Below are 22,666 nucleotides of genomic sequence, written 5' to 3' on the forward strand. Positions count from 1 at the left end.
CGTTTGTTTATCAAATATATGGGTATTAAAAACAATACGTCAAGTGCTTGGCACCTAAGAAGTGCTCAGTAAATAGCGACTGTACCACACCTTTTTAGAAGCCCTCAGCGTACTGAATTTTTGAGGTCTTGGCCTCTCCAGCTAGACTGCGCGCTGCCTGAGGGTATCCTTTCCGCAGCCGTGCAGTGTGGGCGCAAACCCGCGAGGCTGGCGGGGGCCGAGGGCGGGGGACCAGGCAGGCCGGGCCCAAAGGGCCGCAGCTCCAATTCCTGGGGGGAAGGCCAAACCAGGCGGACCCCACCTCCGGGAAGTGACGCCACGGGGTGGGCGGGGCCGAAGCAGGGGCCGCCGGAGCGGGGCGCGCGCAGCATGGCGGAAGCGGAAGGGAGTTCGCCGCTCCTGTTGCCGCCGTTGCCACCCCCGCCCGGAATGTCGGAAGTGGAGGCGCCGACGGCGGCCGAGACGGACAAGAAGCAATTTAACAGCTCCGGCGGCGTCGCCATGGACGTGGAGCGGAGCCGCTTCCCCTACTGCGTTGTGTGGACGCCCATCCCGGTGCTCACGTGAGTCTTCTTCGGCGTCACCCGGGAACGAGGAGAGCCCCGGGCCAGCCTTCGGCCCCCTACACGCTGCAAGCCCTTCCCTGGGTCTGGCCCGCAGGCCTCGCGCAGTCACCAGAATCCTACCACCCACGCGGTGCTAGTTTCTGCTGACGGTGGGACATCCTCCCCCGACCTCATTGCGCTAGTCTAGTCAGGGAGAAAGACAATTATAGACAGGCAGGAAGGGTTCTGTGGCCGGGAAGCTCGTAACCTAAGAGGGGCCCCTATCCCGGTTTTAGGAAACATCATTCATTCATTAACTGGCTGATTCCATTGAGCAAATGCTTGCCGATGACTTCCAATACGCAGGACATCCTGCTGAGTCTGGAGGTGTTTGGTTGGGACCACACCGGCTCCTGGGATGTCAACATTGGAAGGGCCCCTGAACATCTGCGGGTCCAACCCTTTGTCCCACAGATGAGACTGGAGATGACACACCATCTCAGTAGCAGAGCATGTTTTAGACCCAAGGTGTTTGCTTCCCAGACCAAGGTTCTTTCTATGCATTAGCCTTTGTCAAGAAAGAAAGCAGGTTCTCAGGTAGCCCTGCCACTTTTTAACAAGGAGCTTCTAGGCGAGGGCATCTGGTTTGCCCTCAACAGCTGACAGTAACCCGCTCATAGTACTGGACAGTAGCCAAGCTCTTTCACACCCATTTTTCTGAATTTCACAGCCATTTTCCAAGGTAGGAGTTATCTTCTCAGATGATGAAGCTGAGTTTTTTGTATCATTAGATGTTTTGATGAGATTTACAGGTCAATAAGCAAAGTCATGCCAAACTCAGCCTTCTAGCTCCATAACTTGCTCTTTTTTGACTACAGCCTATCCCCTCTCACCTGATGGATAGATTTGTTTTCACTATCAAAAAGAACCAGCTGGTGTAAAGAAGGAATCACTTTTGGCCTTATAGATTGCCAGTCCTAAAATGAACTAAATTTTTGTCTTATGTAAAAAATACTTTAAATTGCTTCGTGTTTTCAAATGCTTCTGCATTTGTTTAAGAACATCCAAGTCTGAGGACCTTAAAAATAAATATTTTAAGAAAATGTGTTCATTAATTCATTCGATGTTCTTTTAACACATTTGTTAAGGAACTCTTGTGTGTCTAGAATAGTTCTAGGATAAGAAGATATAGTGGCGAATAAAGCAAATATAATTCTTGTTGTCATAGAGTTTAAATCATAATTGAAAGCGATAGTAAACAAGTAAACTCATAAGAACTTCTGGTAGTGATTAATGCTATAAAGGAAGTAAAATATAAGTGGAATAATGAATAACTGGGGATTGGAGAATAGTCAGGGAATGTATTGGTCTTGCTAGAACTCATCTTGTTATCCTAAGGTCTCTTTAGTTTGTCTCTTTTCTCAAAAACACATTTGTGGAGTCCTCTTTTCTCTAGAGAGCTGGTAGCAACATGAGGTGGAGACACCATAATCCCCACTCATCTGGGCCAGAAGCAGTTCCCACTCCATTTCTATTCAGAACTGTGTAGGTGTTCATTAGACAAAGATAAATAAGTGTAGTGCTCTGTCAGAGGGCTCGTGTTCCTGTCAAAGGCCTCACCCTCCAGCAGGAGGGAGAGAGAGACATCATAGTGCATTGTGATGATTGCCGATCTAGAGTGCAGAAGGAGAAATAGATGTGTCATCTGTCTTTGGAGGGAAGGTGAGAGGGGAGGCAACTGAATCCAAATTATCTGTCCATTCCCTCAGAGATGTTGATAATTTTGCATGAAAAGCCAGATAATAGCTACTAACAAAAAACAGCTAAGATTGGATTCTTACTGTGTTCTGAGCTACACGTTTTATATTCCTTACATCAACCTAATGAAAATAGATACCATCATCCCCATTTTATAGATGAGGAAATAAAGGCTTAGAATCTAGCATGGGGCTTTTTCCACTGAGATATTCTACATTCCAGATAGAAGCTTCATGGTCAGTAACTCATTCATTTAATAAATAGTTATTGAGGACCTATTATGTAGTAAGTCTGCATAGACAGGAATTCACAAAGCAGCTTTGGAGCTTGCCTTCACAAAGCTTCTAGACTGACAAATACTTTGACAGTTTCTTCTCTAGGACTTCCGTGGACACAGGGTTCTGATGTTGTCTCCAGCCTTTACTCCTGATTTCCATCAGCTGCTGCCAGCACAGCTGTGGAATGTGGAGCACTGGTCAAACCCAGACCTTTGTCCTGAAGTTGGGATCTGAGAAGCCAGAGAAGCTACTTTTCCGTGACTCTTATTGTCCATCCTGTGGCCACTATGGATCTTCAGCAACTTAATCTATGCCAGTCCACCAATCAGATAGCAAGTATTTATTGAACACTTTATGAAAACAGTATTCAGCAACTACCAAGTTCAAGAAAGTGTTCTAAACACTTAGGGTATCCTATTTAATCCTCACAGTAGCCCCCTATTAAGATAATTACTATCCACCTCTTACTGACAGAGACAGGGATGAGTAACTTGCCCAAAACAAAATCAGGACTCAACCCAGGTCTAAATTCAGAGCCTGACTCTACTCTTAAATGCTGAGCATTCATTCATTCATAATTTATTCAGTGAATACTTAGCTCCAGCTGTGTGCCAAGCACTGCCCTTGGGGCTACTCTAATAAATAAGAGAAAATCCTACTCTCAGAGTTTATATACTAGTTGGGAAAGAAAGACAGTAACTATGTAAGTAAACAAGATAATTTCAGAAAGCAGTAGATACTATGAAGAAATTAAAGCAGAGGAATGGGATCTGAGGTACCAAGGGTTATGTGTGGCTACTCTAGAAGGCATGGTCAAAGAAGACCTCTGAAGTTACAGTAGAGCTGAGCCCTAAAGGATGAGAAACAGCCAGCACTGCAAAGTTCTGGGGAAAGAGTGTTCCAGGCAGAGGCAAATGCAAAATGAGCATTGAGGTGGGAGGATTTGGTATATTTGAGGAACCAGAAGCAAGCAGTATAGCCAGAGAGAAGCATGAGGTGACTTTAAGGGATAAGCAGGGCCAAACTATTGGAAGGAGTTTGAAGTATATAAGTGTAATAGGAAGCCATTAGTGGGTATTAAGCAAAGGAAATGATGGAATCTGAATTATGTTCTCAAAAGACCACTCTGGTCCCACCATCCTCTCAGGTACTCAGGCTGCAGACCTGGAAGGCTTGTCCTAGAGAGTCATAAAACTGGCCAATCTTTCTTTTATAGACCTTTCGAATCAGCTGCTTCTCACCACCCTACCACTGATTCTCTAATCAGGACCACCATCATCTCTTGTCAGTATCCCAGAATAGCCTCTGAACTGACCACCCTTTTTCCCTCCACTCCTGTCCGCCTTCCATTCTCCAGACACATGCAGCACTTTGCTGCTTTAGAGTTTTGCTTTCTGCCTGTTGTAATCCTGTTTTTTCACAAGTCAAGGTTAAAAGTCACCTTCTCTGTGAAATGTTTGCTGACTGCCCCAGCCCCACATAATTGCTTCCTTCAGTTACATCTTTCTGTTTTGCCTCCACCTCCCTAGCAGCGTGTAGCCTTGAGACCAGCACTTGGCCACTGACCCTGTGAGTCCTTTTAAACTGGATCAGTCTCCAGCACCTAAGCCCTCAGAGCCATGGTTTTCAGACTACAGACAGATCTGGGGTTCCTATGTGTTTTGTGTATTGGGATCCATTTGAAATTTGGTTTCTTAAAAATGCCCATGACTTTTGAGCACTTAGTTCCTGGAATACACCATGTTTTTGCCCTGATCTCTACCTTTGCACATACTATTTCTTCATCAATTCCTTAGGGAAGCCTTCCCCGAACTCTCCTCTAACTCCCCAAACCTCGCCCACAGATTTATTTAAATGCCTCCCACACCTTTTTTATTTTTAAAAAAACTTTTTATTAAGATCTAACATGTATCATAAAGTATATAAATCTTAAGTAGACGGCCTGGTGAATTTTTGCATATGTATACACTTATGTCACCCAGCTCAAGATAGAGAACATGTCTAGTACCCAAAGGGCTCCCTTGTGCCAGTCATTCTGCCATGGAGATCACACCCCTCTTTTGCCTTCTAGCACCGTAAATTACTTTTGTCTCTTCTTGAACATTGTAAAAACAATAATATGCATGTACCTTTGTGTAAGGTTTTTTTTTTCACTTATATCTGTGGGAATCTGTGTTGTGTGTAGCAGAAGTTTGTTTTTGTTTTTTTATTGTTACCTACTCTTTCGTTATATGGCTCAGTTTACTTACTCATTTTACTATTGTTGGACATTTGGATTATTTCCAGCTATTTTTTAAATCATTGCGATATGATTTACATGTAATAAATTGCATGTGCTGTAAGTGTGCAGTTCAGTGAGTTTTGACAAATGTTCTTTTTGGCTGTGTTACATAAGGTGCTGCGAACGTGCTCGTGCAGGGCTCTGGTGGACATGAGCGTTCGTTTCTGTTGTGTGTGTACGCTGAAGTGGAATCGCGGAGGCGTAGAGTGTATTGCCAGTTTTCAAAAGTGGTAGAAACGATTTATACTCCCACCAGCAGTGAATGAGAGGTTTGGTCGCTCCTCATCCTCACCCACTTGGTGTTATCATCCTTTTAGCTATAGCTGTTCTGTGCGGGTGGGATGGTTTCCCACTGTGCTTTTCACTTGTATTTCTCCCTCTTCTGTGCTTCCCCAGCCCCTCTGGCCCCCCTAATGGCACTCATTACACAATATTACGGTCACATTCTATCACACTGGATGGAGTGTCCCCAGTGTTTGTCTAACCAGCTGAAAGACCCCCTAAGCCCTGTTCCTTCCATGTCCCTTTTTCCTCACAGGTGGTTTTTCCCCATTATTGGCCACATGGGCATCTGCACTTCAACAGGAGTCATTCGGGACTTCGCTGGCCCCTACTTTGTCTCGGTGAGTCCTTAGTTCACACCCCTCTGGAGGGTTCCAAGGCTCAAATAGAAGGTTGGCCTGTCCTGCCTACAGGCAGCTTTCTGTCTCCCCAAGACCCAGGAGAGCACAGGTAGCACATAACCCTGACCCTGGCCCTCCGCTCCTCACCAGTGTTTGACCCCTTTACTCCTTCTCTTGCCTCCAGGACAGGCCAGGAAGGGAGTGTGGCCAGAATGATTCTTAAGTAACTGACCCAGTCCTTTGCCCACCCCTTGGGTACCGAGACATGGGTAGGGGTTAGAGGCAAGAGTGGAGAGTCAGACCACCCGGAACCACATCTCTGGACCTTCAGAAGGTGGAAATCACAAGGTGGGGGCGTATGGGAGACTGACGTGGTTCCCTGGATGTGGCTATGGAGAAGAGGGGTGGGCCTTCTAGACTGAATCAGCTATGTTCCTAGGTCTTTTCCTGGAGATGTACCCAAGATGGGTGTAGTGAGCTTGCTCCAGATGCACAGGCAGCATCCTACCTATTTCGAAGTTGCAGCTTCATCAAAGGCTAGAATGAAGGGGTGAGGTTGTACCAACCTGTTTATGCTAATAGTTGTTATGATTGTCTTACATGACAAAGGTGTTTCACATCCATTACTTTCACTGGCATATACTTTTATGATATTTCATCTTTGACCAGCTCTCTCAGCAGATTCTGAACCCAGAACCTGTCTCTGCATAACTCCCGTACCACACATCTTATGTGGCAGGTCTAGGACTTGGCTGAAATGCCTCTCTCATGGGAGGCCTCTCAAGCCCCATCCCCCTTCTCTTTCCTGCTCTGAATGCAGTCCGCCAGATACAGAGAAGGGCTCTCCGTGTGGGCACCACTGCCGAATAGGAAAGTTAGAGGGTGTCCTCATTCATACCACCAAGGGAACTGCCTCCCTATGATTAAAGATGAGAGATTGATCAGAGAACTTGGAGAAAGTGAGGCCCAGACAAGATGAGAGAATTAACTGGGAGCCACACCAAGGGACAATGGTGTCTGGCACCCTGAGTCTTTGGTCTCAGGGTACAGTGCTCTGTGCACTCCTGCCATGCTCCTTCTTCCCACAGAAAAGCTGCTACTGACACTCCAGATACCAAGCCAGGCCCAGAGCAGGGCTTGGGCCCTTCTGCCCACCTGGCACACCTCTTCCTAAGTCACTGCACTTCCACCACCAACCTAGGTTTGTCTGCTGGGCTAGATGCGGTTTCTCTACTGACCTCTGCTCTTGTCCCTCAACAGGAAGACAACATGGCCTTTGGGAAACCTGCCAAGTAAGTGATGAACACCCATGTGACTGGACTTAGAGCCAGGTTCCTCCTGGCTGGATTTTTTATCCACAGGCCATCTAGGCCTTGCCTTAGTTCTGTAAGGTTGTGTTTTCAGCTCCTTTAGAAGGGTGAGGAAAAAGGGAAGAGACTTGGTCAAGATCACACAGGAAGAGGCAGAACTGGGACTCGCACCCAGGTCTGTCTCACTCCAAAACCTAGATGCTTTCTCCTGCCCCTCCAGGAGTAAACACAGTAGTTAAGGTGTAGAGGAGGCATCGTTCGGAACTCTACTGTAAAGTCCTGGTTGGAGAGAATAAAAGTAGTTCAAGCCCTCTGAAAGCTACTGCTGGTTGGCCTGAGATTTTTGGACTTCATTTATTCTGTCTTGGGGGGCCCAGCTCAGCTGTGGTTCTGGTGGCAATGTCTCAGTCATCTATATGCTCAGAATAGCATCAGTTGCTCTATTGGCAGAGGCTGTACCCAGAAGGGATGGGGCCCAAAGAGGAGCTGATGTCCCACACAGCATAGGCAGCCTGCTGGCTTCCTTAGGCAAGTGGAAATGTGGGCCTGCAGCCTCTGGGCTGGGTGTCTGCTTCCAGGCTGCTTTATAAAGATAGTTTTAAGGGCACTTGTTTCTAGGCAGCAGCCCCAGTTCAAGCCATGTTGGTTTCTCACTGGTCCCAGCTCTTGGTTCCTCTACCAAGTCATGCGCCTCACAGCGGCCAGAGGGCGCTCTGACCTCCCGGCTCTCCTTGGCCTGAGAACCTTTGGGGCCTCATCCAGCTTGAGGTTTATGAGCTTTAGCTCCACCAGCTGCTTTTCTTCCCACCCTAGGCTCCCATGTGGGAAAACGAAGAGAATGCTTTCTGATGGATAGGCTCCTCAGGGTGACATTCTGGTCCCCTATGGCATGGCCCCACCTGCATCTCCAGCTTCACCTTCCAACTTCCTATCGCCCTGTTCCTCCCTCCAGCAATTCCCAGCTACACGCTGCACGGTTTTGTGTGTCTTCCTCTGTTCAAGCTATTCTCTCTGCCTAGGATTCCCACTCCCCATTCTGTGCCTGGCTAACCCCTTTTCATTAAGACTGGACTCAGTGTCACCCCTGGGAGCGTATCACATTCCTCAGTTGAGTTCTTGTTCTCCCCAGGATCCATATGACCTTGAGTGTATCACACTGTGTCACAGTTATCTGCTGCCTGGCTCTTTCCCTGGACCTGGCTCACCCCTGCATCCTCAGCACCCAGCTCAGGGCCCTACACAGAGCAGGTATCAAGGAACATTTGTGGAGCTGAGCCAGTGCCCAGAACCATCCTCTCTTCTCAGGTACTGGAAGTTGGACCCTGCTCAGGTCTACGCTAGCAGACCCAATGCATGGGACACCGCTGTGCACGACGCCTCGGAGGAGTACAAGCACCGCATGGTAGGTGAGCTGCACCCGCAGGAAACCAGGGTGGGAACCAGGTTGGTAGGTTCCCCCACAGCCCGCCCTGACCACACCCTTCTTGCATCTCCAGCACAACCTCTGCTGTGACAACTGCCACTCGCACGTGGCATTGGCCCTGAACCTGATGCGCTATAACAACAGCACCAACTGGAACATGGTGACACTCTGCTTCTTCTGCCTGCTCTATGGGAAGTATGTCAGGTGAGCTGCCCGTCCACCTGCCCATCCGCCACCCTCCCCAAGGATCCCGGCAGGGTCATTTCCAGAGTCCTTCAGCTAGCAGGGATAAGGCAGATGCTGATTGGAGGTGTGGAAGTTCTAGAACAACTAGCTGAGTTCCTAGTGGAAAGGGAAGTGGCTGTGCTGAAGTCCAGCTCCACCTGGGTCCCAAGCCCAATTCTTTCACTTTTTATTGTGAGATCTTAGGTAACTGCCTTGGCCTCTCTGAGCTGAAACTATTCTTGATTATGTTCATGATAATGATTCTGGCTCCATGGGGAGGCTTGAGTGCCCAGATCACTGTGCTCAGATTAAGTGAATAGCTAGACTCTCACAGGAGGGTGGGTGATTGCCCCACAGGGTCCCTTCCTAGTATCCCTTGTCTGAGGCAGGGTACTAGGGAGGTGGCTCCCAGTGGTGGCCCAGAAGGACCTTTGGAGCCACAGCCTGATGACCTCTGAAGTCAAAGGCATTAGTCCCGATTCACAGGTAAGGCATCTTAGAGAGGTTCAGTGACCTGCCTACTTGGGCAGCCCAGCCACCTCTCTAAGCTTTGCTCTAGCTGCACTCATCATTAAGAGCTTCAGAAAAGGAGACTTTTGGTGATCTTTTTTTGGTGCAAAGGCTTCTAGAGGTCCCCTGAGAAGACTGTAAACTGTGGCCACACAGAGACTGGGGCAGAGCCAGGACTGAACCCAGAGCCCTGGCTCCAGCCACAGCTCTGCTGACTCTTACTCACTCCTCCCCTCCCAGTGGGCCCCATTATGAGGTACGTGGGCAGACAGTGCTCCTGGCTTCCATGCCCAGACAAGTTCCTGGTCCTCTTGCTGGAGACCGCTCCCCAGAGGTAGGGGTGATTGTGAATGAAGCCTGTAAGGCTTAGAAAGGGGGGCATGTCTCCTGTCCCCACCAGAGAGGTGTCACATCTCTGGCCAGGAGCCTGGAATAGCATCTGCCAGGACCGTGGTTGGCAGTCCTCCAGAGTAGGTGCCAGGCTCAGCCCAGCTCCTTGGTTGACCAAGTTTGGGGGTGAGGGAGTGGTTCCAGGAGCTTCTTCAGGGGCAGCAGCCTCTTCTGGGTTTGGATGGACGGGGCTCTGGGTGGCACAAGCGCTCACCAGGCCCTTCCCACCCATGTTCCCCTCTCTCCTCTCTGTCAGCGTTGGGGCCTTCGTGAAGACCTGGCTGCCCTTCGTTCTCCTCCTGGGCATCATCTTAACCATCAGCCTGGTCTTTAACCTACGGTGATGGCTGGCCAATGGCCCTGGACCTACCAGGCTCCAGAGAAGGCAGATTCTTTCTCCTCACCCCAAAAGGCAGAGATGGACCTGCCGGTTTTGACCCAGGGGTAGGATGGAATAGGGCTGAGGATGAGCATGGGGCAGGGATATTTGTGTGTTGTGTCTCGCTGGTCACTCAGAAATTACCTGACCCCCCTTTCAGGCTTGTGACCTCAGTGCTTGAGGCACCCTCCTTGTTCATCTGTTGGAAAGGCCTTAGCTTCCCTCTGTAGAGTGGCTCCTGCCACTGTGCTGGGCTCCTTCCGCCTCAGCCCAGTTCCTGGTGGGGAGGGGAGGACATTTGGACCCACCAGACACGGCAGCCAGAGCTGGATTTAGAGCCTGTCCTTCTGCCAGGGCTCTGGTCCTGGGGTGGGTGGGTACACTAAGAAGTCTCCATAGGCTAAGGTGGTCTGGGGCCTTCACCACTGACTTCTGGAATGGTCCCAGAGGGCTGGATAGACACCCCCTTCCAGTGTTTGCCAGAAGCTACACTAGGGGTAGTTCGTGCCCCATCTCCTGGGGTCCTCCAGCCCATGCAGCCCCCTCTTCCCACTCTCCCAGGGCCTTCAAACACTTGGGCCTATAGTTCGGGCCCAGGCTTCCCCAGCCAGGCTGGAGAAATGAGTGACCCTGATGTGTCCAGAGTGACTCCCTCTAGATCAGAGCAATGTAAACAAACCTTGGCACCTCACGCTGGTGATGGTACCCCTTGGGTCCAAGATGTAGGGGGGCCATCAGAGCAGCCAACGCCATCAGGGAGTTGAAGGGGAGCTATTTCCTCCTACCTAACACAGTTCCCCCTTCTCTTCAATTTGTGGGAAGGGCCTGTGCTGCCCGCCCCCCTCCCGCTCCATAGATTCCGTTATGCAGGGCTTCCTGGGCAGTACAATAAATAGTTTTAATTTCAATCAGTGCCTTGTCCTTGTTTTCTTCCTTCAGTGGTCCCTTCATCCCTTCAGCTTGCATTACCTCGGGTGTCCTTGGGTACCTCTGCCCCTGGCAAGGAATCTGGTTGAGTCCTTATCCAGTGCCTGGAGTTTACAGGGATGTCGGCATCCCTCAAGTACATCCTGCCCTGAACCCAAGCTCTAGGAATTCCCGTGCATTAGTCATCCGCAATCCCAAAGCTTTTTCCTCGAAGCAAGTGAATATCGAAACCCCTCCCATACTCCCTACTGGAAGGAATTGGGGAGTAGGATTGGGAGTTGGGGCTGGAGTGGACCAGAGCCCTGGACCTATCCCCTCAATTAGGGCACATAGTTTGGGATAAGCCCAAAAAATTGTCCCAGCCCCTGGCCCCCACCATATCCATTGGTCACATTGCCAAGTTCTTCATGCCGATCCCGTGATTGGGTCACTGTCCTGATGCATGGCACATCCACTTCTCTTTGGCATGCTCACTCCACACACCTTGCTCTCCAGCACCTCCCCGCTTCTGGTCCTTTTCTTTCCTCCTATTAAAATTGTGGCCTTTCTTCCCAAGGCTCAGCTTAAAATCCATGTCCCTGATGCAGTCTTTCCTAACTTGGAAATGATGGCTGTTATTGTCCCTGTTCCATAAAGGAAAAGAGTGAGTCTTCCAGAGATTGTGTCACTCAGTTGAACTAGCAAAAGGCTTTGACCGCTGAATCCTGAGGGCCCTTCGTACTCATCCCGAGGATGGCCTTGAGGACAGCTCTAGCTGCTGGTCCTCAGCCCTGGGTCAGGTAGGTGTCAGCTGATCTCAGACCCTGCTGTGGTTTCCAAGCCAGGGGGTCCTTTTGGCAGAGGTACCCCCTCCCCCACTTCAGAGCAATCCCATTTTCAAAACTCTGATTCACATATTGGGGTCCATCTGAGAGTTGAGGGGGAAAAGTTCCAGCACAAAGGACAACCACAGCAAAATGGATACAAAAAAAGATTTAAGGCCTGCTTCTGCCTAGCAGAATTTTCATTTAGCTTTGCAGAGACAGGAGATAAATGGGTGCCATGACAATCACCCAATCACCCAACAGTTACTGAATGCTTACTATGCGCTGGGCCTCATCACAAAGTATCATATCGTTTATCCTCACCACAGCCCTATGAGGTAGGTGTACTATCCCCATTTTACAAATGAAGAAATAAGCAGAGAATTAAACTGATTTGCCCAAGTCACAGGTAGGAAGATGGAACCATGTTCACATGGAACCACCCTGTGGGATGTCCTCACTGGAGCACAAGGAGGGAAAAGTGGGGAGGGGCTGTTTTTCCGAAGGACTGGGGCCCTGTGAAGCAGAGGAGAGAAGTACCCCTGACAACAGTCCTACAAGATGGCTATTATTGTCCCTGTCCTATAAAGGAAAAGAGAGACTTCCAGAGATTTCATTGATCCAAGGCCACGGGGCCCATGTGGCAGAGCCATATTTTTAACCCAGATCTGGGACCTCTTGAGCGTGGGGAGTTGCCTAGAAACGAGCTGCAATGCAGAGGCATGCAGCCCCCCACCCCCAGCAGGCGTGAGAGGTGGGGAAAGCATTCTGCAGTGGAGGAGTAAGGAGCACAGATGGCCTGGGGTGTTGAAGAGACAGGAAGCAGTCTGTAGTAAGCCTTTGAGAGAGGAGGAGACCAGGATGGTCTGAGCCAGGTGGGGTTCTGAGAGTCAAGCTCAGGGCTTGGGCAGCCTGCAAGGATAGATTCTTAAAAAATGATGGGACTTATGTCAGTGAAAGTATCTAAGGGAGGCTGCGCTGGTTTGGAGCGGATTCGTTAAAGGGTCACAGGGTTACCCTGGTTGTCTGCTGGAACCTTCCAAAGCTGAAGAATGACAAAGTGGGGTGCTGACAGGGCCCTCTGACAGCTAGCTGTGCAATAAAGGGCTGGAGGGGCTGAGTGTGGAGGCCCAGAGAAGGGGAGGACATGCTTCCAGTAGAGGATGGGCAGGGACTGAGACCACCTGGGAATGGGAGGGAGGGGCAGATGGGGGAGAGTTAGGGGGCAGGTGGGAAAATGCTCACCTGGAGGGAAGTGGGGGCAGTCTGGTGACTGGCAAGAAGCAGCAGGAGGCCTAGGGGACCAGGACTGCGTGGGGGGGGCAGGCATTTACAGAAATGGAAACTTGGAGATAAGAGGTTTCAGATGGAGAGGAGCTAGTCTTCAGGTTTTGTTCACAAGAGTTGGACAGAAGCATCAGAGTCAGAGTCACAGTTATAAGGATCAGAGAGAGGAAGGGAAATTCAGAAGCCAGAAGAGTAAGGAACGGAGTTTGATGCCTTCCAGGGGTGAGGGCTGCTGAGAGGTGGGAGGCTGGGGTCTAGAAAAACATCCTTGGGAGAAGCCAGACCCGGATGGGAACTGGTAAGGATGCTCTTGCCACTCTCCCTCCATTTTGGGAGACTTGAGGGAGGAGAAGGGCATCACAGTAACCCCTCCCACGCGGACACTCAATGGATATTGCATGCAGAAGTATATGTATATTTACGAAGGCCTGCAGAAATCTCATCAAATTGTAGTGAAAATCATCCAAGGAGAGATTATTACCCCTGTTTAACAGATGAATAAAGAGACCCAGAAAATAAGATGGACTTGCAAAAAAATAAGTGGGGAAGTCTGGACTTTAGGTTGGAGGGTAGAGGCTCAGAGTGGTAGAAACATTCAGGAGCAAGTTCTGATGAGGGAAAAAAGGTGGGTGTTTAGTTTAGAGTCCATTCCTTGCCCCATCTCCTCTTGGGGATCTGGGAGGACGACAGGAAGGGCGGCTACCAAGACGGGCAGAGTGGAATGAAGCAGACTTAGGGGAATCAGAAGCTTGGGTGTGGCCTCAGTTCACAGTCCTGAAGCAAGTATAATCTAGGGCCCAAACCCATTCTCAGGGTGAGGCAGAGTCTGGGAAAAGAATGGGGTGCTCAAAGGGGCTCCCTAGAGACAGAGGGGTGTGGGAGCCTCATTTTGGCCCTGGAAGAGTCCAGACTTCCTCAAACAGATGGGGCCCAGGGCTGCAGAGAAAGCAGCTCTGCAGTGACCTGCACTTCCCAAGAGGTGTACGTGGACATGGAGGAGCAGGGGTCATTAAAAGGGACTATGTTGGAGAGGAGACACCTGGAACTCACCCTATGCCAATTTGTGCCCGGCACTTTCATTTCCCTTTTAATGATCTCTTTGCACTCTGCTGCCCACAGTTTGCTGAGGAGGAAATTGCAGCTCAGAATGGTTAAGAGATTTGCTCAAGGTCACACAGTGGCAGAGTAGGAACTACTCTGGGTTGTCTGACTTTCAAAGCAAGTTCCTATCAGCAACTCAGTGGGCAGGGTGGAGCTGCTACCCATTCTACAGATGGGACAACCAAGGCCCTGAGGGGTGACAGCAGTTTACAGAGTAGGTCCACAGTGGAAGTGGGACCAAGACCTAGGCATCTCCCACCCAGCAAATCAGCTCTAGGTTTTCTAAAAGCAGAGGCTGAAGCGCACCCCTGGGGAGCTGAACTCCAGGCCTGGTTTTGCATCCGGCCCTGCCGAGAAGGTGTTTCCTCCCCCTGGTGGGGCAGCTACTCTGCTAGGCGGGCGGCTGAGTCAGCCTGAGTTCCTCACTGCTCTTCTCCTGGTCCCTGAAACTCGGCCACCCCACGAAGGTGTCCCCTCCATCCTGGACCCCTACAGGTAACACACCTCGGGACAGGGGTCCCCTGCCAGTGTCCTGAGGGGCAGGCACTGCCACCTGTTATCCTGAACACCGTCTGGGACCTTGGGGTCGGGGAGGCAGGTATGTACCTGGGACTGGAACAGCCAGACAGATGTACAGGCCCTTATATTGACCAATGGAGCTGTCCCGCAGTGTTGAAACAGAACGGGGCGAATCAGACACTTGATTCTGCCTCTGGAAAAGAGAGGTGACTGAAGAAAAGCAGTTGCTGCTAGGGACTCTAGGCTCAGATGCCCACAGCCCAGCCCCAGGCAGACCTGAAGACAAGAGCAGGGTCAATTTTGCAGGGCGTCCCGCCCCCCCCCATCTCCACACTTACACACATACACACACCTGGTGGCCCTTGAGGCACCAGAGTACGCAACTACAACACGCGGTCCAGTCACACATATAGCACAAGAGGAAATACACAGTGCACACAACGCTGTCACCCAGAAAGTCACTGAACACACCATACATGTGTTGGGTGATTTACAGTGATACAATATTCATACTCACAAAATATACAGACTCATAGACCCACTGTATGCAGGCATGCCTGCCAGACCGACCCTGGGCTCACACACCAGCCGCAGAAGAACACCAAACCGTGCGTTTGCAACACCCAGCAGGTGCGTGGGAACTAGCGCTAATGTTGAGCATGCAGGCATTCACACAGCGCTATACTGGGTGCCCTATACTGGGTGCCCGACTGAGATGAGCAGGAACCTCAGGCTCCTGGGTGAGGCGGGTGGGCAGCCTGGGAAATGGCTCACTCTGGCTTGGTTACTGACTCAGCTGGGAGTGCACAGAGTACAGGTGGCAGACACAAGTCAAGACTTGCCTTCCTATCGCAGCCCTGCCTGGTTCTCTGGCATGGGAGGAGATGGGAGGGGCGGTGAGGAGAGGAAAGAGTCAGGCTACAGCTCTGCTTTCCCCCTGGCTCAGTCCTGGGCCCCTTGCCACGTCCACACGCCCCTCAGGGCTGGGCAAATGTTTTGCTTCCGGAGTCACTGTGGTACCTGAGCAGCCGGAGCTGTTTTGCCAGCACTCAGCCTTCACCAGCCAGATCCTGGGGCGGGACAGGGGGAGGGGGGCAGGAAGTGGGGGACCCATGTGGCCCCAGTAAGGGACCCTGGGGATCAGGGTAACAGGGCAGAGCTGGAGGCCTGTGGGAGTGGGTGCGGTGGTTACCTCACGGGGGAGGAAGTTGGAGGTATAGGCTGGGGAGGAGGTTGCCTCAGACAGGAAGGCCAAATGGGCCATGGCAGGGTGGAGGTGAAGGGTAGAAGGAGGGGACCCAGCTTGAAATGTTCCAGGGCATGAGGGTGAGCAGATATGTGTGTGTGCCTGTGTGTTTGGGTATGCATTTCTCTGTGTACATTCCTGGGTGTATGCAGATGTATTTCTGTCTTTATTCAAACTTTACCAACCATCTGTTGTGTGTAAAGTACTGGCTTTGGGGGTGAGACCCTATCCTTACCTTCAAGGAGCTCACAGTCCAGGGGGCGCAATGTGTATGTGGAAAAGTCTGTGCGATTGGTCTTTAGGGACATGTCTTTGTCCCAGGATGTAAGTCTTGTGCAGGTGAACCCACCTGGAAGATCCTGCCTCCCTTTGAGTGCACAGACCTGTGTGTGGGTTTAAGATTGTCAGCTTCCTCTCTTGGTTTGGGCCTGGGTCTGGGCCTATGACTACATAGGGCCCTTCATGGAGGAATGGGTGTGTGTGCACCTGTCTTTATACAGGTATCAGTGTGCATGTGTGACCAGGTGTACTTCTCATTGTGGGTAGTTGTATCTACATGTATCAGTATGTGTGCATTTGTGTCTCTGTACACACCTTTGACTGTGTCCCTGAGTGTATTTATGGGCCACTGTATGCGTGTGTCCATGGGTGCATCTCACGCCACCTTGACCTCAGCCTTCCTGGGGCTGTACTCTGCCCACCACCTGACATTTATTTGGGCCAAAAAGGGCAGTCGGCTCTAGGACATGCTCTGTATTTGGGCAGGGTTTGATTTGACCCCTGGTTTGCCTCCCAAGGATCCATGTGTGCCCAGGAGGGTCACAGCCCTAGCTGATGCCCCAGAGGGGCCTCCCATCGCAAGAGGGGCTCTGGGCCCCGTCTTGCCTCCTAATGGCACATGAGCCTGAACCTGAGGCCAGTGGATTGTTGGACCTCAGCTTTCTGACAGAGGAGGAACAGGAGGTCATTGCTGAAGTCCTGAAGCGAGATGCCTATCTACGCCAGCTGGAAGAGGGGCGGGTCAGGTGAGGAAGGGGCCTCAGGCACTGGGGGACTGGGGTGGCCCCCACCAACATGTGGCCTATCAGATACCTGGGTAGTTCTTGTATTTGCCCTTTGGTCCCTTCACCCCCTGGCCAGCTCAGCTCATCAGGGAGGCTGCATCAGCTCCCTGCCAGCCTTCCCACCTCCAAGCTTGCCCCCTCCAGCTTACCTGCCATGCTACAGCTGGAGCTCCTCAGATCTGTACTTAACATCCCTTGCTGAACCCTCTCATGGCTCCTCAGCACCTCAGGTCAGGGGCAAGCTCCAAAGTGTGGTCCACAAGTGCTCTCTGATTGGCCCCTTACAGCCTCCCCCATCTCATCTTTCACCAGTAACTCCAACTCCTGACACACATACAGAGTCTACCATAGCCACCCCATTGTTCCACAGTCCCTGAACACACCCACCCTTCACTTCTAGGCGATTTCTTCTTCCTGGAAGAGCATGATAACAGAAGTGCAAGGGACTTACAAGTAGTGGTTAGAGATGGATACCTCCTAGCTATGTAGCCGTGGGCAACTCACCTGACCTCCCCAGCACCATTCTCTTCAACTGTAAAATGGGGCTAAGGACCCCTACTTCATAGGACTAGGAGGGATTATGCACAGTAGTCACTTTAATAATAATTCTCTTTCTCTGCCTAGAGAATGCCAATTTGTCCTTTAAGAAGCAATTTAAATGCTGCCTCCTCTGGGAAGCCCTCCTGGATTCCCACAGGCAAATCTGGCCCTTCTTACATCCATATGCCACCTACCTCACTATAGTATACTTGTCTATTCTGGACTTGGTCTCCCCACCATCCTGTGCTCCTCCAGAGCAGGGATCCAGTCTGATGTGCTGTTGTGTCCCTGGGCCCAGGTAGAGGGCCTGGCACAGAGTGAGTAGCAGGAATGTTGGTTGGGTGAGTGGTGACAGCTATGGCCTCCCTTATCCACCAGCAAGCTCCGGGCCTCACTGGCAGACCCTGAGCAGCTGAAAATCCTGACGGGGGACTGGTTCCAGGAAGCACGTGCGCAACGGCACCATCATGCCTACCTTGGTTCTGACCTTGTCCGAGCCTCTATCCGCAAGAAGAAGACCTTCAGGGGTGAGAGGAGATCCCCAGAACAGGGCAGGCCTTGTGCAGCCTGGGGTACCGGGTATATATTGACAGGGAGAGAGCCTATGGGTTTCAGTCCCAGCTGCCCTTGGTGCTATGTGCCTTTGGGTGGGCACCACCCCCCTGGTGGGCTACAGGAGGTGGGTCACACTTCCCAGGGCCAGACTTCCTATGAAAGGAGTTCACAGAACTTATCACCTGCATGCAGGGGACCAGGCTCTAGGCAGCAATAGGGAGCCTGAGACTGCTGGGAAAGAGACTGAAGGGGAGATGGAGCCCAGGTAAGGAGGTGTGGCAGGGAGGGGAGAGTGCCTACCAGTCACCCGGGTCAGATCCCTGAAAACCACCTCTCCCTACTCCTAGGCTTCCCATAGGAAAGGACCCCCAGGAGAGGCTCAGTGAGGCTGAGGTGAGTAATGAGTGACCGAATGAACTAATGAATAAATGTACAGTGCCGCTGCGGTGGAGGTGGGATGTGCAGGAGAGCCTCAGCCTGAGAATCAGGAAACCTTGGTCTGGGCCTTTATGTCATCCTCTTCTGTTAAATGGCAGTATGGACCTCTAAGGGAATCTCTGAAACCAGCAATCACTGGAGGAGTAGGGACTGAGCTAGGTGAGGTCCAGGACTCACATACTACTGCTCCCTACCAATGGGACCCTGGGGGACTGGCAGGGCGGGTGCTAAACGGGGAAGGAGTGTCAAGTACAGGCCCAACTGGTCTGCAGCTAGTTGCCAACCCTGCCCTGAGGGCTGTGCTAAATCTCAAACTGGGGTAGTCAGCTGGAGCCTCTGACCTTTGACACAATTATCACCTTTGACCCCACTGTGTCCTCTACCCATTGCTCCTTTCAGGGACTTGATTTCCCCTCACCATATGTCCCCCCAAAGGCTTCAGATCTTGAGGAGCCCCAAGCCCAGGAAGGTAAGTGGGAGGGTGTGTGTTGGGGAGCACGGAGAGGTTGTGATCAGAGGCAACTCTAAGTGTCCCCAACCACCAGTGGTGACCTTCCTCCTCCCCAGGTTGGGGGTGAGGGAAGCATGTGGTTTCTGTGAACGACCCCGTGGCAGCACTGGGGTCTGAATCTGCAGGTCATGGGGATTGTAAACCAGTCCCTCTGAATTTGCTTGTGGGAGGTGGAAGGGGCTGCTGGCTCAGCAAGTTTTGACCCACCCCAGCCCCAGACCCAGGGCTTGCACAGGTCTACGAGGAGGCGGATCCGGAGCCGGAGGAGCCACAGTCCAGGGAAAAGGTGGAGCCGCAGCTGTCCCCAGTCCAGGTAGGCGGGAGCGGCCTGCGGCTACTCTCAAGACTCGGAGCGGATTATGGGCTGGGAGCGAGCCGTCCAGGACAGAGCGCGGTCCGTCAAGGGGCTAGAAAATAGAAAATGGAGACGCCCCTGTCACTTCCCCCCTCCCCAGATCCAGGCAGTGTCTGAGATACTGGAGAACGGGGAGGAGACCCCGGGTCCCGGCCCCTCACTCGATCGCATGCTCAGCAGCAGCTCCTCGGTATCCAGCCTCAACTCCACGGTGAGGGAGAGGAAAGCGCGCAGGGTGCCGGCCGCCTCCCCTCCTCATATCCTGACCCGTAGCCCCTGCCTGACCCCACCCTCGCCCCTGAACTTGACACTCCAGCCCCCAGGCAAGCTACCTCGCAGTGCCTTTTACCTCGTCAGCTCCCTTTGCCCCCCATGCTCCCTCTGCGCTCCCCGGCCCCGATGTGAGCCTACACCCCACCCTTACCTCCCTCCCTCCGCCCCCGCCACGCCTGCAGCTGAGCGGCAGCCAGATGAGCCTGTCGGGGGAGGCAGAGGCGGGCGCCGTGCAGGTGCGCGGCTCCGTGCACTTCGCGTTGCGCTACGAGCTGGATGCCGCCGAGCTGCGCGTGCACGTGATTCAGTGCCAGAACCTGGCTGCGGCGCGGCGCCGCCGCTCCGACCCGTGAGTGCCCCACCCAGGCGGGCGGGGTCTCCTGAGAGCAGCTTTCACCGCCCAGCCCCACCACTTGTCTTAGCCTCAGTTTCATCTTCAAAATGCTCGAGTCGCAGGGTTCCTGGGAGGCGTGGGTTGAGCGAGATGACACCTGTAAAGCGTTGTACGAGGCCCGGCACGGGAAGCTGTGTTTCGGGCTGTGGCTAGGGAAGCCCTAGGGCTGGGGAGGAGGCGCCGGAAGGGTCCCCTCTTTATCTCCTGTCCTTCCCCCCACCCCCAACCCCCGCCGCAGCTACGTCAAAAGCTACCTCTTCCCGGATAAGCAGAGCAAGCGTAAGACGGCAGTGAAGAAACGGAATCTGAACCCGGTCTTCAACGAGACTCTCCGGGTGAGGCTGCAACGACCGGCGGCCCGCCACTCATAAAACCAACGTCCCTTCCTCTGGGAGCCGGGTGGCAGGGGTAGCCATAGTATCGTCTTTACTGTTGTTCTGGTCCTCCGTTCTGCCGGAGGAATGACAGGGAGTCTAGCGGTGGGCACGGCGCTAGCCCAGACCCCCGTTAATCCCCTTCGGGGCTCCCCAGGATTCCATCCTGCAAGGAGTGTGATAGGACAAGCCCCAGTCAACACTCCCGCAACGCTGAAGCCGAGGCCGACAGCGGTGCTCCATTAAAGCGCACCTCCTGTCCCCAGTACTCCGTCCCGCAGGCCGAGCTCCGGGGCCGCGTGCTGAGCCTGTCTGTGTGGCACCACGAAAGCCTGGGTCGCAACATCTTTCTGGGAGAAGTCGAAGTGCCACTGGATACGTGGGAGTGGAACTCCGGGGCCATCTGGCTCCCCCTCCAGCCCCGGGTGAGGCAGCTGGCCTGCGTAGAGGGACCCGCGACACAGTTCGTCCTCCTTCACCCCACTGGGCCTTCCCCCAGCCCCCCTCAGACCTTCCTTTGGCAGAGCCTCTCTTTGGCCTTTCAATCCTACGACCAGGTGCAAAAATCTGGCCCCAGATGGCTGGTTTCATGGGGGTACTTGTATTCCCCGGGCCTTTCTCTTGAAACCTCACCCCACAGACCCCAACCTCCCGCTAACCATGCCCCAACGGTGTCTGGAGACTCCACCCCCTTGTGGTTCCTTTCCCTTAGAGTTTGCCCCTGTCCCCTGACAGCTCTCCTCTCACAGGTCCCGCCTTCTCCAGATGACCTTCCCAGCCGCGGGCAGCTCTCTCTGTCTCTCAAGTACGTCCCCGCAGGCTCCGAGGGTGAGTGACCGCCCCCAAGAGGCCAAATTGGACGGGCCCTAGGAGGCTGGGGACTTCTATCTCACAAGGATGTGGGGACGGGACTCTGTCTGTGGGCGGGGCCTGAACCAAGCCTCTCCGCAGGCGCAGGACTGCCCCCGAGCGGGGAGATTCACTTCTGGGTGAAGGAAGCTCATGACCTCGTGCCTCGTCGTTCAGGACCCCTGGATACTTACATACAATGGTGAGGGGCATTCGCCTGAAGTGGAGCTTCCCACCTCTGACAAACCCCTTCTAAACACCCACCCTTGATTCCCCAGTATGAATTTTGACCAGTGAATAGGGGTGAAGGGGACAGACCACTTGAGGCAAGGCCTGCAGTCGACAGAATTGAGGACACTTTTGAGGTGTTACATTTCAGAGTGGCACCTATAGAATTCGTTGGAGAGCTGAGGCTGAGACATGGGAGGTCACAGCGGCCCTTCCATGGAAGACCTGGAAGGCCAAGCTGTGGGGCTTGCAGTTTAGTGGTTTTCAAAGTAAGGGGGGGCGGGGCTCTTCTGGTATCTCTAGGTGCTGTCCCACTTTCAGAGAGTGACATGGAGGTAGTCCAATCAGGTTCTGAGTTCCCAGCTCTGCTTCAACCAAAGACATTGTTTTTCTCTTAGGTTTTGCCCTTCTGAGCAATATCTTGCAGAAAGGGCTCTAAGGCTTTAAAGTTTGGAAACTACTTCTGGGGACAACAAGGAGCTGAAGAAGGTCATTGAGTGGGGAGTAGCAGAACTGCCTTTCAGAGACATTACTCTGGGGTCCTGTAAATAGGAGTTGTAACTTTTAAAGGCAGGAGATCTGAAAGGAGGCAGATGTAAAAGTCCCAGGGTAGGAGAGTTTGAGGCCAGGCCTCAGGCAGGGGCCAGAGGACATGGACATTGTGAGAGAGTACAGGTAGGAGTCAGTTATTAGTTGGTTCTGGGGAGTGTGAGGGGGTGGCCCCTTGTTACCAGCCCACCTTCTCCACAGCTTTGTGCTACCTGATGACAGCCGGGCCAGCCGCCAAAGGACAAGGGTGGTACGAAAGAGCCTGAGCCCTGTATTCAACCACACCATGGTTTATGATGGCTTCGAGCCTGCTGACCTGCGCCAGGCCTGTGCTGAGCTCTCCCTCTGGGACCATGGGGCCCTGGCCAGCCACCAGCTGGGGGGCACACGGCTCAGCTTGGGCACCGGTGAGCAGGGCAGGGCCCTGGGGGGAACCGATGCTGGGAGGCAGGGGCTCAATGTGTGGCCTTGGACACTTCTCTGCCCTTTTGTGAGCTTTGGTGTCCACTGAGAAGTGGAGATGTCAGTGCATAATCTGGGGCCAGGCAGGTGTTCCTTGGGACCTGGGGTGTCCAACCTGACCATGCCCTCCACTCCTGCCCAGGGAGCAGCTATGGGCTCCAAGTGCCCTGGATGGATTCTACACCGGAGGAGAGGCACCTGTGGCAGACACTCCTAGAGCGACCATGCGAGTGGGTGGATGGCCTTCTGCCCCTCAGAACCAACCTGGTCCCTAGGACATAGCTGCCTGACAGGCCTTACCAAACCCCTCTCTGGATCCCCATCTCAGGGTCTGCCCTTGGCCAAAGTCAATAAAGTCTATTCTAAGGGTAAAAAGGGGCTGATGTCTGCTTAGGGTAGGGAGGATGGGGGTGATGGCAGGAAAGAACCAGGGAAGCTGAAGGGAGCCAGGGGAAGGCACTTCAGACTC

The 22,666-nt window shown here is 52.7% G+C and overlaps 2 protein-coding genes across 8 annotated transcripts; both read left to right on the forward strand.

Moving 5' to 3' along the window:
* Nucleotides 1–343: 343 nt before the first annotated feature.
* On the forward strand, nt 344–10,633 carry TMEM222 (transmembrane protein 222). Of its 2 annotated transcripts, XM_016132138.2 has the most exons (6): nt 344–563; nt 5,401–5,485; nt 6,746–6,777; nt 8,101–8,197; nt 8,292–8,422; nt 9,600–10,633. In XM_016132138.2, exons 1-6 carry the CDS (start codon nt 370–372, stop codon nt 9,685–9,687), a joined length of 627 nt encoding a protein of 208 aa, XP_015987624.1. In that variant the 5' UTR covers nt 344–369; the 3' UTR covers nt 9,688–10,633. The 2 variants fall into 2 exon arrangements, with proteins under 2 accessions (XP_015987624.1, XP_015987623.2); XM_016132137.2 differs by lacking the exon at nt 344–563 and having other exon boundaries at nt 5,138–5,485.
* Nucleotides 10,634–14,142: 3,509 nt separating this feature from the next.
* On the forward strand, nt 14,143–22,572 carry SYTL1 (synaptotagmin like 1). 6 transcript variants are annotated; one of them, XM_036230497.1, is made up of 16 exons: nt 14,143–14,438; nt 14,911–14,989; nt 16,403–16,630; nt 17,588–17,736; nt 17,957–18,029; nt 18,112–18,157; nt 18,602–18,671; nt 18,926–19,026; nt 19,169–19,279; nt 19,524–19,690; nt 19,974–20,070; nt 20,376–20,534; nt 20,859–20,937; nt 21,061–21,160; nt 21,937–22,142; nt 22,340–22,572. In XM_036230497.1, exons 3-16 carry the CDS (start codon nt 16,440–16,442, stop codon nt 22,477–22,479), a joined length of 1,689 nt encoding a protein of 562 aa, XP_036086390.1. In that variant the 5' UTR covers nt 14,143–14,438; nt 14,911–14,989; nt 16,403–16,439; the 3' UTR covers nt 22,480–22,572. The 6 variants fall into 6 exon arrangements, with proteins under 6 accessions (XP_036086390.1, XP_015987620.2, XP_015987618.2 ...); XM_016132134.2 differs by having other exon boundaries at nt 14,143–14,335; XM_016132132.2 differs by lacking the exon at nt 14,911–14,989 and having other exon boundaries at nt 14,144–14,335.
* Nucleotides 22,573–22,666: the final 94 nt, after the last annotated feature.

The sequence above is a fragment of the Rousettus aegyptiacus genome, unplaced genomic scaffold, assembly GCF_014176215.1.
Source record: "Rousettus aegyptiacus isolate mRouAeg1 unplaced genomic scaffold, mRouAeg1.p scaffold_m13_p_1, whole genome shotgun sequence".
In the NCBI taxonomy this organism is placed as follows: Eukaryota; Metazoa; Chordata; class Mammalia; order Chiroptera; family Pteropodidae; genus Rousettus; species Rousettus aegyptiacus.